This window comes from Orcinus orca, chromosome 4 (genome assembly GCF_937001465.1).
Source record: "Orcinus orca chromosome 4, mOrcOrc1.1, whole genome shotgun sequence".
In the NCBI taxonomy this organism is placed as follows: domain Eukaryota; kingdom Metazoa; phylum Chordata; class Mammalia; order Artiodactyla; family Delphinidae; genus Orcinus; species Orcinus orca.
Window position 1 is genome coordinate 88692965 of NC_064562.1, and position 16198 is coordinate 88709162.

The 16198-nt window shown below is 42.2% G+C and overlaps 2 protein-coding genes across 5 annotated transcripts in view; both read right to left on the bottom strand.

Annotated features, from left to right (window-relative positions):
- Positions 1 to 5337, bottom strand: part of SLC30A9 (solute carrier family 30 member 9) — a 73655-nt gene extending 68318 nt beyond the window's left edge. For 2 of the 4 annotated variants that reach the window (XM_049709588.1, XM_012532483.3), the window contains exon 1: positions 5071 to 5335. In XM_049709588.1, coding sequence (XP_049565545.1) covers positions 5071 to 5182 — 112 coding nt within the window. In that variant the 5' untranslated portion in view covers positions 5183 to 5335. Of the gene's footprint in view, positions 1 to 5070 lie in introns of all 4 variants that reach the window. The other 2 variants (XM_049709587.1, XM_049709589.1) reach the window with 2 other exon arrangements.
- TMEM33 (transmembrane protein 33) overlaps positions 1 to 16198 on the bottom strand; it is a 67852-nt gene that overhangs the window by 15825 nt on the left and 35829 nt on the right. The gene's annotated exons all lie outside the window — the stretch shown is intronic.

Consider the following 16198-nt stretch of genomic DNA (forward strand, 5'->3'; position numbering starts at 1 on the left):
GTATGTAAAGAATATACAACTTCCTGCACTGCATCTTGGCACACCAACTCTGCTGCCTTAATTCTTGTAAATATTTGCTTAGGAAAAGGCGGAAAAAAATATCAAATACATTAAGGATTTGCCAAGTGCCACTGTACTAAATGCTTTACCTGTATTATCACACTATAATTTATATCCCAAAACATACCTCAAAGCCATCTACATCTCTCCATCTCCATTGCTAAGTACCATGGCCCAACCACAATCCTGTTTGCGTAGGTAACTCTAATTAATAGCCCCCAGTGATCTCCTTATTTACACTCTTCCCTTTCCAATCCATTCTCTACACAGTAGTCAGAATGATATTTTTAAACACTTGCTTTTTTTTTTAAACCTACAACCCAAAAGGCTATGATGCCTCCCCAATCTCATTTCACACACCCCTCCCCTTCCAACCACACTCCAGCCACAGCACGTTTTCTCCTGCGCCTGAATACAAGTCTAGTCTCTAGGGTTTCTATTTGCTCTGCCTGGATTGCTCTTTGCCCCAGATGTTCACTTGGCTTGCTCATTTTCATTTTTCATGCCTTGGCTCAGTTTCCACCTCCTCAGGAAAGCTGGAGTCCCAGGCCAGCACAGCTAATGAAATGGCCCCTGCTGGCTACCTTCTAGCCCATCACTCTGCTTGTTTCCTTTATAGCATTTAGATATGTTTTCTCATTCTTCATTTCCAAAAAAGGTGGAAACTGTGTCTGTCTTGTTCAGTACTGCACCACCAGCAACTACAATGCCTCGTACCTCCTTCCTGAATGATCCTCACTCACAAAAACCCTATGAAGCACATACTGTGGTTAACCTCATTTTACAGGTAACCCTATTATTAACCTGAACTACACAGAATCATGCTGTCAGCCTGCCAAAATGGTCTTTTATAACTGTCAATGTTCCTATTAGTTATTTAAGGGGTTAAATTCCCACTCTACTTTTCGTATGGTAATACTAGCAGATTGCAGACAGAAATTTAAAAATACAAAGGTCAATTTCTATATTTATATTTAAAAACTATACTTTTATTAATCTCGGACTTAAGCAAAAGCACATATCTGTTGATTTGGCATGTAGTCCTTAAAGGAGCATCTTCCCATCTCAAATCATTGTCAAATGAGGCAAGACATAAATACGTGAACAAATAAAATAAGTGCTTATGCAAAGCCAAAAGAACTTTTTTAAAAAAGGGCATATTTACTAGAGAAACTAAGTAATATTTTTATTATTTAAAAGTATATGTTTGTGTAGATCATTTGAAAAACACTAAAGTTAATTAAACAAATTTTCTAGAGAAAGTCACTGGTAATATCATAGTATATATTCTTACTACATTTTTTCTAGTTTCAAGAGCATTTTCCCACGTCACTAAATATTCTTCTAAATTATGATTTAAAAAAAAAATGTTTGCATCTATCACCAGCCCTTAATAACTGTACCAGGGCTTCCCTGGTGGCGCAGTGGTTAAGCATCCACCTGCCAATGCAGGGGACACGGGTTCGAGCCCTGGTCTGGGAAGATCCCACATGCCGCGGAGCAACTAAGCCCGTGCGCCACAACTACTGAGCCTGCGCTCTACAGCCTGTGAGCCGCAACTACTGAGCCCGTGTGTCTAGAGCCCGTGCTCCACAAGAGAAGCCACTGCAATGAGAAGCCAGCACACCACAACGAAGAGTAGCCCCCCACTCACCGCAACAAGAGAAAGCCTGCACACAGCAATGAAGACCCAACCAGCCAAAAATAAATTTATAAAAATAAAATAAAAAATAATTGTACCATAACGTTTCCTATTCTTCATAACTGTAAACGTTACCTATTTACCACTATTAATAATAAACTTGTGCACAGATTTTAATATGTATCTGATTATTTCTTGAAAGCAAATCCCTTTAAATAGAATTGTTGGGTGAGAAGGCATATACCTTTAAAGTTTTTTTTTTTTTTTTTTTTTTTTTGCGGTACGCGGGCCTCTCACTGTTGTGGCCTCTCCCGTTGTGGAGCACAGGCTCCGGACGCGCAGGCCCAGCGGCCATGGCTCACGGGCCCAGCCGCTCCGCGGCATGTCGGATCTTCCCAGACCGGGGCACGAACCCGTGTCCCCTGCATCGGCAGGCGGACACTCAACCACTGCGCCACCAGGGAAGCACCCATAAAGTTTTTTTTTTAAGTAAGGTTTTATTTATTTATTACTTATTTATCTTTTGGCTGCACTGGGTCTTCATTGCTGCACGCGGGCTTTCTCTAGTTGCAGCGAGTGGGAGCAACTCTTCGTTGCGGTGTGTGGCTTATTGCGGAGGCTTCCCGTTGCAGAGCATGGGCTCTAGGCACGCGGAATTCAGTAGTTGTGGCTCACTGGCTCTAGAGCGCAGGCTCAGTAGTTGTGGCACACAGGCTTAGTTGCTCCGTGGCATGTGGGATCTTCCCGGACCAGGGCTCTAACCCGTGTCCGCTGCATTGGCAGGCGGATTTAACCACTGAACTACCAGGGAAGTCCTAAAGTTATTTTTAATATAAAGAATAACTGACTTCCAAAACACTGTTCAACTAACTATATGTCCCAATCAGTAGTAAGAGAGTTCCTGCATCCTCAATATGAAGAATCACTATGAAAAACTTAGCTAATATGAGACAATGAGTAGTAAATCCTTTAGACTTATATTTCTATGCTTATTAGTAAGTATGGAACATTTTTGCATTTTTATTGGCTACTCGAATGACTTTATGAAACCATTCATTTCCTTTGCCCATTTTTCTACTGGAATGTACGTTGGTTTGTAAAAATTCTTTATAAATTAGGGATACTAACTTTATAAGTGCACTGTCCAATACAGTACTGTTTACTGAGCACTTGAAATGTGGAGTCTGAACTAAGTTGTGCTGTAAGTGTAAACTGGACTCCAGAGACGGTAAGAAAAGATAATGTAAAATATCTCAATAATTTTTATATTGATTACGTGTTGAAATATTTTGAATATACTGGATAAAATATATTAATAAAATTAATTTCATCTGTTTTTACTTTCTAAAATATGGCTATCAGACAAATCAAAATAACATACATGGTTCACATTATATTTCTTTCTGACAGATCTGCTCTAGAATATTGTCTTGCTTTTTGCCTTTAAATGTTTTCAGTGTTAGTTTGACCCACAGACATTTCTCATTTTTAAGTATACAAATGAAGCAGTTGTTTCCTTCAAGATTTCCTCCTCAACTTATTCTTTATAAGTTATTCCCAGCCACACAGCAGTTTCAGAAGCATAAACTAAACTTTATTTGACAAAGAAAAATATTTATTTTTAGAATTCTTTCTCAAAAGTTCTGCAAATATTTTCTTCTTACATGCATCCAACTTAGTACTCTTTTTAGTTAGTACTCTTAGTACTCTAAAGAGTACTTAGTACTCTTTTTCTAAATTAGTACTCTTTTTCTAAATAAATTTTTTAAGCTTTATCATAATTATGGTTGCCCTTTTAAAAACTGTTTCAGTATTTTTGAAACTAAATTTGCACAAACAAGGTTATTTTTTACATCTACTGTTTTTAAGCATGAAAACACATTTTAATTTTTTGGTAATAAACACTGCAAACAACTTTGCAGTCATTCCGACTGGTGAGATAGGTGATTATTATCTGTAGTTCACAGAGGGATGAGACAAAGAGCACATAATTTTCGACTTGACAGCGACAGACAATAATGGATTACAAATTACACTATTTCAACTTCTTTTTACCCACCCTTAAAGGGCAGTTTAGACTAAATTCAACAGTCACTCCACGTAATTTAGGTGTAAAATGCCGAAACTGCTTGGTCAATAAAAGCAACTAGGCCAGAAAGTTTAACTGGGGATTTTGGAGTACAGTACAACCAGATGAATCATTTTGTTCACAAGAGAATCAGGTACATTTCCATTATAGGAAAAATCCACAGTTACACGTTTTTATCACTACCAAAAAGCACCCAAAATAGTGCTGTTAAAATTAACCCTTCCGAAATTTTAAAAGCCAGTTTTTATATTTATTGCAAATAAAAGGACCATATTCTAAAATAATTGCACAGAATAGGCATAATTTTAGCTTATGTTACTTATAAACTTGAATGACTACGACTTCCAATTTCTACTGCAAGGTCACAAACATGCTACAAGTTTTTTCAAACATAAATTTTGGGTAAATGTTTCTGTAAATACTCTTTTCATCCCCAAGACTCTGGGGGATTAGATTAGGGGTGGATTTGGTTCTGTCTCTTCCCTCATTGTTCCTAACAGTTCCCAAGTGTCAAGCAACCTATGGCATGCCAATGACGGCAAAAACGGAGGTAAGCCTAATTAAAACTTGCAAGTTCAAGATTATTTTGTAAACTGTCAATTTAAATTTGAGTCAGAAACGACATCTGAAAAAGAGGGATAAAACCTCCCGACAACCACTTTTTTCTGGGTTCAGCTCCAGTGGACACTTTTTCACCAAAAAGATTGTTCAACCGAACTGGGCTCATTCAACAACTGTAGGATGGTCATACCCCCATCTTAAAGGATGTCTCGTAAATGTTGCGTAGCAACCCCCAAATTCCTCCTTAGAAAATTTAATAACACAGGTTGGGAGTACGAGAAAAGGAACAGGGTAAGAAAATCTATTTGGTCAAAGTGCTCAAAAAAGGTAAGGCGGTGAGCGCAAAAGACCCTGGAACTTTGTGGAGTCAGCAATTTCGCACTGGCTGCGGGGGGAGGCGGGCGGTCACCGCCGGGCACTGCCATGCTCACGTAATGTTTTATCTGAAACGAAGTGGTCCGTTTCATGGATGCGACCCGGCCCGAGAACTGCCCCCAAATGCCCGCGGGGACCGTGGGCGAGACCAGGATCAGGGAGGCCTGTAGGGGCCGCCGCCGGCTGGGCAGGCTGAACTGCAAAGGCGGAGGTCCGACAAGAAGGTTCTGGGGTTGGGAAAGGGCAAGGCGGCATACTCCCGAGGCGAGGCGCCCGGCGCCGAGCCCGGCCTTGTCTTCCAGCCCGGCTTCCGCGGAGTCAGAGGCCGGCGCAGGACACTCACCCTGGAGGTCGCTGGAGCCGCAGGCTGCCGCCCTGCAGCGCAGACGGAGCCGGCAAAGGGAAGACCAGCTACATCTGTGGGCCGCGGCGGCGGCGGCCAAGCCCGGTAACATCCTGGCGGGGCAAAGGCCCCCACTCGAACACCGCTTGCTACCTCCGCTCCGCCGCCGAAACCAACTGACTCCATAGACCGGACACTACCGAACACCAACGCCTGCGCCGCCGCAGGCGGCCTTAGCGAACTCGGAAATGGTAACATTATTTAAGGACCTGGCCGCGGAGGCAGCGGAAATGACGTACACGCAGAGCGCGAATCGCGAGATCTTGCCCCGGAAGAGCTTGGTAGAGCGTGGCTGCGCAGAAACTTTGGCGTGTTCGCTTCGTCTTAACGTGCTACTGCGATTGCACCTTGCTTGGATATCTACAAGTTAATTGTTTGCTTCCTAACCGCCAGGAAAGCCTTGGCAGAAGTGACAGCCGTTGAGGGCTCTGCCTTTTTCTTTTTTCTGGGCTCAGATCCTGGGCCATGGTGTTGGAAATGGGAGGTAAGGTGGGAAGGAAGGACAGTGGCCTTCTGAGCCTCTCCCTCTCCAGAGCCTTTCTGGATAATCCCAAGCCTAGGCTAATTTGTCCTCAGTGCCCTCGGGACCTGGAACACAGTACATCACAACAGCGTTGTGTAGCCATTACCGTGAAGGCAAGTACCCACAGAATCAGTTAACTTGCCCTAGTAACGTCTGAACCTCGGATTCCTGTCTGTAATATACAGTACTAAGACTTAAACGTTCAGGATTTGTCTGGGTAAAAGCAGATGTGCAGACATGCAAATAGGAGTCAGTTTGGCCCCAGGGAGAAGGAGACGAGAACAATATTCACCAAGCATTAACTGTGTTGTTTATCTGACATGCTCATTCAGGTCTTAGCTCAAACTGGAATGAGGCCTGCCTTGACCACCCTAGCTATTGTAAGGGAGCAAAATTTGCCACCCCAAAATGGGTTTCTTTGGCAAGAGAATTAATTTAGGCTGATTTTTTTTTTTTAAGGCCCAAAAGACTCATCACCTTTGACCTTTCCCCTACCTGCCTAAAAGAATATAGATAGAGAACTTGTTCCAAAAAGGGAGCTATCACCATAGATAACTGTAGTACACACTAGGTATATAGACAGGGAGGAACCTAGCAAAGTCGCTTGTTAAAATTCCTCTCTGTCCTCTTGTCTCTGTGGGCGCAGCAAACATTTGTTTACCAAACATTTGCTTTTTTGTCTCCTTACCCGTTGCCTTCCTCCCCTTGGAAGCCCCGAACTACTACCCCCAACATCCTCTTTTTTCTTTAGCTGAAGATGGTATTCACGGTGAGGGTTTGGGCCATTTTGGAGAGTTAGTCAGTTTTCCTGGGTCTCTCCCATGTATACATGTTATTAAACTTTCGTTTGATTTTCTCTTGTTAATCTGTCTCATGTTAATTTAATTCTTAGACCAGCTAGTGTAACAGGGAAGAGCCAATTTTGACTCCATGTTGGATCTGTTTCTTTGACTTTAGCCTTTGCTTTTCGTTGCTTTTGTTATTAAAATCATACATGATGGCCTGCCTCAGGGAACCCTACCCACCTGTGAATGTCCCCGAGCCTGGCCATTCCAGGAGATGTTTTGCAAGACTGATGGCCCTTTTTACTTTACTTCCTTCCCACCTCTCCCTCTCTATTCTGCCTTTTTACTTTACTTCCCTCTCTGACTCTACAAAAGAAACTTACATCCACATACCATAAGGTGGTTATTTTGAGACACTAGTCTGCCATCTTCTCCGTCTGCCAGCTTTCCGAATAAAGTCGTGTTCCTTGCCTCAACGCCTTGTCTCTGATATATTGGCCTGTCGTGCGGTGAGCAGAGAGCGAGCTTGGACTCAGTAACACTAGGACTTAGAAGGGTAGAGGAAAATTTCTTCCTCCCGACGCTATAATAGGCCTGTTTATTATCTACCCTGTTGCCCTGTATACTTTTCTTCAAAATGTCTATAGATATTTGAAATTATATATGTATTTATTTTTTTATTTTCTGTCTCTCAATAAAAAATAAACATCGTGATGCTGGAATCTTGTGTTTTGCACACTGCTGTTTCCAGGGGCTAAAATGGTGCCTGACACAAATAAATTAATCAATGGAATGCATGATGGTTTGTTTTAAAATTAATGAGTCATTTAACTGTAGTATTACTGTTGTCGAACCCAAGTTCGTGTGTCCTATGCACAAAGAGGCCAAACAAACCAAGACGTAGGAGTCTGGAGCAGAGAAGGGTTTATTGCAGGGCCAAGCAAAGCCATAACTCCCTGAATGTTTTCAGGGAAGAGTTTCTACGGGCAAAATTCGGATGAAGGTCTGCAGGGTGTGTGACCTTGCTCTGATTGGTTGGTGGTGAGGTAGCAGGTTGAGATTGAGATTCCAAGAATCTCAATCATCAGCCTTCTGGTTCCAACCAGCCCAGGGTCCACGTGGCTTGTGCTCAGCCGGAAGTTACCATCCTCCACCTGGGTGGGGAGCCTTAGTTCCTGTAGAACTCAGAGATATATTGTTATGTATATCTACTGAGTAGGAACCAGGACCCTGCTTTATTGTTGCACTATTGTTTCTTGACTGCTCCTCCTTTGTTTCTGCATTCCTTCACTTCCCTAATTAGTAACTTTGAATAACTCGTAACTTGGAGAGGGTCTGGGAGGCTGTAGCCTTTTTCCTATAAGTAAGAAACAGGGGACGTGGAAAGGCCCCACAGGGTCCTGCTCAGTTTCACTACAAAATAACTAATTCAAGGGGAAATAAATTAGTGTGTTCCCAATTTTAAGAGAATCAACACAGTCTTTTATGCTGATTGAGAAACTACAACCAGTGAGGTGACAGTGATTAAATTATCACAAGAATGGTAAGCAATTTAACTTCCTATGACAAACATAGATTAAAACATTAAGTGGTTAAACATTAAAAAATACTGTTCCTGGGACTTCCCAGGTGGCACAGTGGTTAAGAATGCACCTGCCAATGTAGGGGACACGGGTGTGAGCCCTGGTCCGGGAAGATCCCACATGCTGCAGAGCAACTAAGCCCATGCGCCACAACTACTGAGCCTGCTCTCTAGAGCCCGTGAGCCACAACTACTGAGCCCATGTGCCACGTGCTCCACAACAAGAGAAGTCACTTCAATGAGAAGCCCGCGCACCACAACGAAGAGTAGCCCCCGCTCGCCGCAACTAGAAAAAGCCCGTGCGCAGCAACAAAGACTCAACGCAGCCAAAACTAAAGAAATTAATAAATTTCTTTTTAAAAAATGCTGTTCCTTAAATATAACCTCAAGATTACTGAAAAACCTGAATATTACTGGAAAGTTCTTATCCTTTCCTTATAAGTAGATTTTAGCAGAAATCCAGCATTATGATATAAAATACATAAAGGCTTAACTCTAATTTTATGGTAACTGTATGTTGCATTAGCCTTTACTATATTGCTAACTTAAATGCTTTGGATTCTTAAAGTTGGCCCCTAGTTTCAACTATCATTTTAATCAAGACTGGTCAAAACTTCATAGGATTTACTTTTATGTACAATAGGATTTTAATTTTTCTTTATATGTATTTTCTAATAATTCTTAGAGGAATATTCATTCCTTTTGTGATAAGAAACATTTTTTAAATACATTCTTTTGCAGGGTTGTTAAAATAATTTTAATAACAGCTGTGTGATGTGAAGAACGTATTGCTGGTGTATAGCACAATTTCACCATGTGCTAGTTTTTTCCTACCCTCCTTTCCCCTGATATAGCTGGGCAATATGCCATAGTAATATAGCATTGTATAACTCGACTTATAGACACTGTATTAATTTTAATAAACCTCTAGAAGACTTGACTTGTCAAAAGTTTCAAGAATAAAGTGAATCATGCTGTGTTATCTTTTTTAACCCTCACAATGCTGTATCACATAATAAGTTCTCCATGGACTTGTACTAAAATACTTCTGCACTTGTCTTGGTACTTACACCTATATTGTCATCATATATTTGTCTTGCTGGATAGGCTCCAAAGTTTCCCCAAGTGCTGAAAATTGAGGCAATGTTGTAAGCAGTCAGAGTCGGGGAGCCCCTGGAAAAAGAGAACTAGGAATGGCTTTCTTGACATAAGAGGTGACATTTTTGGCCTAAGCCATCGTGTGCTCTAAGCCTGGTCACAATGCTTGCCCTTGAACAGGTCTTAGTAATTAATGATCTCGAGGGAATGCAGAAACAAAAGAAAAACAGTCAAAAAACAATAGTCCAGTGATAAAACAGAGTCCTAGTTTCTCCTCAAGGGATATATATAACAATCTGATACTTATCTTTGAGTTCTGTAGGCACTAAGGCCCCCACCTAGGTGGAGGATGGAATGATGATGAACTTTCCTGACTCTCGTGACTTCAGTCAACTCAAGTTTGGACTCTGTCAACCTTTGCCCCAATTCTATACTGAATTCTCCTCTGCTCAAGCCCCTTCATGAACATGCATGTATCCTTAGCTAAAAAAATTCCCCAATTTTGCTGTTCAGGGAGACACTGCTTTGGAAAGGATCCTCAGTGTTCTCCTTACTTGCTGCAAGTAATAAATCCTTCCTTCTCCCCCTCTTTGGCTTGGTTGTGTCTCTTGGATGGACACCCACCAAGAAGCAAACCCAGTTTTCAGGTAATGAAACAGGAGGGAAGGGGCAGGGCACAACTTTTAAAAGAATGACATAGCCCAAGGACATGACATAAACTGATTAGAACCAAATAGGTCCAAGATGGCAGACAAGTTGATTTCCACTAGACCTTGAGACTCAGTATACAGACGCTCATTGTAACACACCCACAGGCGCCATTACAGTTCCAAGGGCAACCATAAAGGTCAAAACGTAGGCGGTGGCCCAATTCCTGGAAATCCCCACCCCTTCCCCAAAATAGCTGGAATACTCCTCCCACTCATTAGCCTATGAAATTACCCACCCTTATAAAAACTGACAACCCCATACCCTGGTGCTGCTTTCACCTTCTGAGATGGACAACACTCTGTCTGTGGAGTGTGTTTCTCTCTAAATAAATCCACTTCTTACCTATCACTTTGTCTCTCACTAAATTCTTCCTGTGATGAGACATCAAGAACCTGAGCATCATTAAGTCCTGAGACCAGGTATGCGATCTCAGTTAAAAGATCATGGGTTCAAGTCCCAATCTGGGTTTGGGCTGGGTTTGAGTCCCTGCCCGTGGGTTCAAGTCCCAGTCTGAATTGCATGGTTTCAGTAACAGCATCAGTTTTAGAGTTCCTTAGGGGAATTTCCACTGACCCTAAATTCTTTGAGGACTCTCATCCTTCCTTTACTTTAATGCTCAAATTGAGACACATTCAGCAGGTGCCTATATGTACTAAACAGGTAAGCATCATGGAGCTTATTTTCTATTGGAGGAGACAGAAAATTTAAAAATAAACACATATAGTTTCAAATAGTGATAGTAGTAGTAGCAATATTGATCATTTACTAATTGCCACACCCTCTATTTGCATTATCTCATTCATAACACCTTAGCAAGTTATAGATGAGGAAACCAAGGCAGGTCTCTCTCTTAACTACCAAACTTTACTTTCTAAGCCAGTGGGTTTTGTCCTTTGGAAGAAAATATAAGGTCTTTTGCTGTTTTCTGAACAGTAGGTCAAGAGAGAGCATTTCCCCAGATTTTATATCCCATTGTTTTGTGTGAGCAACATGATATTAATTTGTCTGTTTCATGAGAATTTTTGTTATAAATAGATGCCTAAATATAGGGAATACTAAGTCAGATAGATGGAAATAGAAGTAGGAAAATGGGAAGTGTCATTTGATTATTATCATTAACCACAACTCCTGCAACATTTTCCATTAACTCTGAAGAAGTTCCACATCTTACAGCTTCTATAGTTGAGCTGACTATTCCTTGGTTTCATCCTGTTGATAGCGTTGGGAAAATAATGATTCTGATCATGAGACCAACTTAACTGTTTATCTGGAAAACTTAGATAATCCATTACAAGATAAAGTCAATGGCTTTATCCTGAGGCTTACCGAGAACGCAAATTTAATTTTGAACACGGATGTATTTGTTGGTGTCATGATGTTTTTCCCTGTGAAGTTGAGAAAGGAGGGAGTTTGCCTATCTGAACACTTCAAAAAGAAAATGACCACACCAAGGGTGTCATTGCCTGCTATACAACCAAGGTCAGAAGCAATGGGGGTCTGCACAGACACACGTTGCGTGTATAGGCAAACCTCTCCTGCCGAAGCACAGGAAGTGAAATGTGGAATTGACATGGTTTCTGACCAGTTTGCTAACTTTCATCTCCATTTTTCAGAAAAGGTGACTGATTTTCCCAAGATCACTCAGCAAGGATGTGCTAGAACCTGGAGTCAGACTCAGGCCCTCCGACTCCAAATCTGTGTTATACACTTCAGTGAAGGTGGTGGAGAGACAGAGGTTTATGGGTTTTCCCCCAGCATTATTCTATGAAGGTACTTGTGGGGGCTTTTTTTCTCAATTATTTGTGAAATGACCATAGAGTACTCCACTACCATTAAACTTAGGTTCACTCTTTGCCACTTCCATGCAAGAATAAGATGTCTTCTTGGGTGTCTTCAAGAAGAGGAGATAGGTCTTCCCTGGTGGCGCAGTGGTTGAGAGTCCGCCTGCCAATGCAGGGGACGCGGGTTCGTGCCGCGGAGCGGCTGGGCCCGTGAGCCATGGCTGCTGAGCCTGCGCGTCCGGAGCCTGTGCTCCGCAACGGGAGAGGCCACAACAGTGAGGGGCCCGCGTACCGCAAAAGAAAAAAAAAGAAGAGGAGACATATCTCCATCGCCATTTGGATGTTTGCTTAGCCACCAAGCTTACTGACCTGTCCCGATGCTATGAATTTGGAGGAAACTTTTGAGCATTGCAGAGAGATGGTACAGCGACTAGAGAGAATTTCTGTGATATATAGACTATGGATCCCGTCTGATGCTACAGAACTCAGAGCTGGAATCACCGAGAGTAAATGAGATTGAGGCCTGCAGACTTGCCACGGAACACAACATGGGGCAAGAGGTATGTATGTTTCAGATGAATGTAGCTCACCACTGCCAGCTGGGAGTGAGCTGACAGATACAGCAAGACTTGCAAGGAGCTACCAAAGAATAGGGGGCTCTTGGGACCGAGTTTCTCCTCAGCGGGGCCTGTTAGGATCCCCATTCATCCTCACTGACAGTGAGCAAGATAAGCCGCACTGACCTACAGAAAGGGGACAGCAACCTTACCACAGTTAGGCAATACTTAAGGCATTGCCCTTTAGCCTTCTTGACCTCCTGACCCCACCATCAGAAGAGCAAGCAGCCTTTCCCCTTAAATGTTACATGACTTTTGGTTACATTCCTAAAAGGCTCTCTCAGCCTCTAGGATATTTTCCGTCTCTTTTAGGAAACTGCTTGCTCCATCCCCAGCATTCCACTCAATTTCCTCATCCACCACCTCCTCCCATCTTTCACAATTCTGCCCCTCCAACCTTACCAGCCTGCCCGCCCCAGCTCAGTCCCACGTTCTCCCACCTAACCACATCATGCTGGCTTTGCAGCAGTCATTCTCAACCAGTGGCAACGTCTAGAGACATTTTGGTTCTCACAACTGGTAACTACTGGCATCTAGTGGGTAGAGGTCAAAGATGCTGCTAAACATCCTGCAATAAGCAGGGTAGCCTGTCACAACAACCAATTAGACTCCTCGAAATGTCAACAGAGCTGCTGTTGAAAAACTCTGCTTCTGAGTCACAATTCGAAATAACATATTAAAGGCAATGCCCATCAGCTTCTACCAAATGTGCGTGTGTGTGTTTGTATTTTTTTTTCTATAAAGATGTCCTTTTTCTTTTTTTAAATTTATTTATTTTTATTTATTTACTTTTGGCTGTGTTGGGTCTTTGTTGCTGCACGCGGGCTTTCTCTAGTTGTGGCGAGCGGGGGCTACTCTTTGTTGCAGTGCGTGGGTTTCTCATTGCGGTGGCTTCTCTTGTTGCGGAGCACGGGCTCTAGGCGCGCAGGCTTCAGTAGTTGTGGCACGCGGGCTCAGTAGTTGTGGCTCACGGGCTTAGTTGCTCCATGGCACATGGGATCTTCCCAGACCAGGGCTCAAACCCCGGTCCCCCATGTCGGCAGGCGGATTCTTAACCACTGCACCACAAGGGAAGGCCCTGTGTGTGTATTTTTTTAACTCCTAAATCCTCACATATGCATCTTGATACTGACAGGTTTTCCCATCCACCAGGTCTGTCCATGTCTGAAGCCACTTCCCCATTTCAGCATCACTGGTGGGAATTAGGGAGAGAGGAACAGGGAGTACTCCTCATCTTCTTGCCTCCAAGATCTATGCAAGTGGGGATGGGAAGGTAAAAAGATACACAGGACTAGATTCTAGCTTCGTTTTATTCTCAGCCTCTTGTGAACCCATCCTCCAAATATTTCAGCAGCGTGGACATGCTTCATTACAGCCGCTTTGTTCCCATCAACTTCACTCCACTATCTCCTAACACCTCCAACATTTGTTCTTTTGTCTTTCAGTAGCTTGCTGGAAATACTTTTGCGTGACATCAATCTATATATATCAGATTTCTGTGAAATTTGACACTGATTATTTGATCTTTCTAAAAATATCCAGGCCTTTATTTTTAGCCTTTTTTTTAAAAGAGGTTGGATTGAGTCAATTCTGGTATTAATTTTGGCTATGCCATATTTACTTCTGGACACAGCAGTTATAGAGAAACTGAAATGGGAAGAAAATAATCCTGTCCCTGCCCTGTTTCCTAGTTAAGAAAGAGCCAACTTTGAAGAAGGGAAGTCAAAGCATGGCTTGTAACAAGCTGAAAATATGCCCTTGAGAGCTGAAGGCTAAACTGTGCCCCAGAAATGGTAAATAACCTTGACCCTGGCTTTGGCTTATTTACAATAAGAAAAAAATCAATTGAAGAATTTCACATTCCTCTTTATACTTAAACAAAAGTAGACCATAAAGAGCCACTACACTTTCTAAAGAATTAGGACAAATGGAAGAATTTAATAGATAGAAAATAATTAAACAAACAAAAGCAAAATTTAAAGACTGCAGCAAAACATTAAAAAACAATGTGTTTTGGTTTTTTTTAAAGCTAAAAACATTTTAGAGGACTTCCTTGGCCGTCCTGTGGTAAAGACTCCATGCTTCCACGGCAGGGGACGCCGGTTCCATCCCCGGTCTGGGAACCAAGATCCTGCATGCGGCTCGGCTCCGCCAAAAAAAAAATTGAGAAAGTGTCAAAAGAATAATTACTAAACCCACAGGGTTGTGACAGATGTTACAGTCAGAGGCCATAGTACAAAAAATAATTATTCATTAACTTGCACTGTAGCATCTGCTACATGTTATTTCAGCAACTGAATTGTGCAGAAATGACAATGAATTCTAAACTTAAATATCTAATAATTTAGCAGAGTCATTCCTGCTTTCAAAAAAAAAAAAGAAAAGGAAAGAAATATTAAAGGTTATCGAAAAACTGGTTATGTGGTGTCAAGACTAGTCATAGAATCTAATATACCATTTGAACTGGGCAACAGGCTTCTCACCGACCTTGCTGCTGAATACTGTGGATTTTATGGTAATAGGCATGACGCTCTGAGATGGCCCAATATCTTACACCCCTGCTGTTTTTTTGATAATGGGCTCACACTCTTATTCCTTTTCCATAAGTGAAGCATCACGTTGCTTGCTAATTCCACCCCCCAGTCCATGATGAAACCGAGGCAATGGGTTTTGGCTGTTACCTACCAACATGTCAAATGAGAAAATATGCAACTGATAAAGCTTAGAAGCAAGGTCAGGAATAAAGAAAAGTAAATTTGAAAGCAGACAGATTGTTTAACAGTTGCTATTGGAAACAAATTCTGGATTAAACAAAATTTTTTAAACTAAATTTAGGCCTCTTGACCTGGAATATTTTTTCGAATGATAGAACTCAGTGCCAGTGAAGGACATTTATATTTTGTGGCTGCCCAGCATAGTTTGAACACACTTCCAATATCTGGAGAATCTCCCACCTTGTGGGTTTAACTCCCCAAGGTGGAAGGCTGGCATTTCCTTTCCCAGGCTCCTTTCCAGCTAGGGCCCACAGATGTGACAGAGGCTCCAACCAACCATCAGAAATCTGTGAGAGGCCTCAACTTGCAAGAAAATAATGGGAAAAGCATGGCATCTCATGGAACACGTTTTGACGAGGGAAGAGATGTGAGGCACAAATACACAAATTCAGAGGCAGTAGAGACAGAAGCCCAGGGGCATGTCCCAGCAATAGTGACGACCGTGTCAATGGAAACTGAAATAGGAAGCTGTGTCGTTTCCTGGTTATAGAGCTTCCAAGCCTGAGTCTCCCCTCGTTTTAAAAAATGCTGTTAGCTGCCCAATATCCTTTCAAAAAAATCCTTTTCTGTTTAACTAACTGGGGTGGATTTTGTTCAAATTTTTATGTTAAAGTCCTACCCCCAATGTGACTGTATTTGGAGACAGGACCTTTAGGAGTGAATTAAGGTTAAATGAGGTCATAAGGTTAGGGGCCCTAAGCCAATAGGTGGCTTTATAAGAGGAGGAAGAGAGAAATATCCTTCTCTCTCTCCCTCCAAGTACACACATCAAAGAAAGGCCACCTGACCATACAGTGAGATGGTGGCTACCAAGAGGCCTCAGAATGAAATCTACTTTGCTGGCACCTTGACCTTGGAATTCCCAACCTGCAGAACTGAGAAAATAAATTTCTGTTGTTTAAGTCACCTAGTTTGTGATATTTTGTTACGGCATCCTGAGCAGACTAATACACCATATAATGGAAGAGCAAGGTGGTTTACTATATAATAAAGCAGTCTTAATGTTGGTCAATTTAATATACACACAAAATCCTAAAGGATGTTCAATCGCAGCTTCATTTTCAGGCCATGCAATCCAAACAACACAAAGTCCATAAGTGCACAAGCCAGTGGAGTGTTTTAATCTGTTCAACTTGTCCCTAAGCTCCATTCACAGCCATGGAGTCTTAGTCCCAGACTCTGGGGGAACAGCATGTG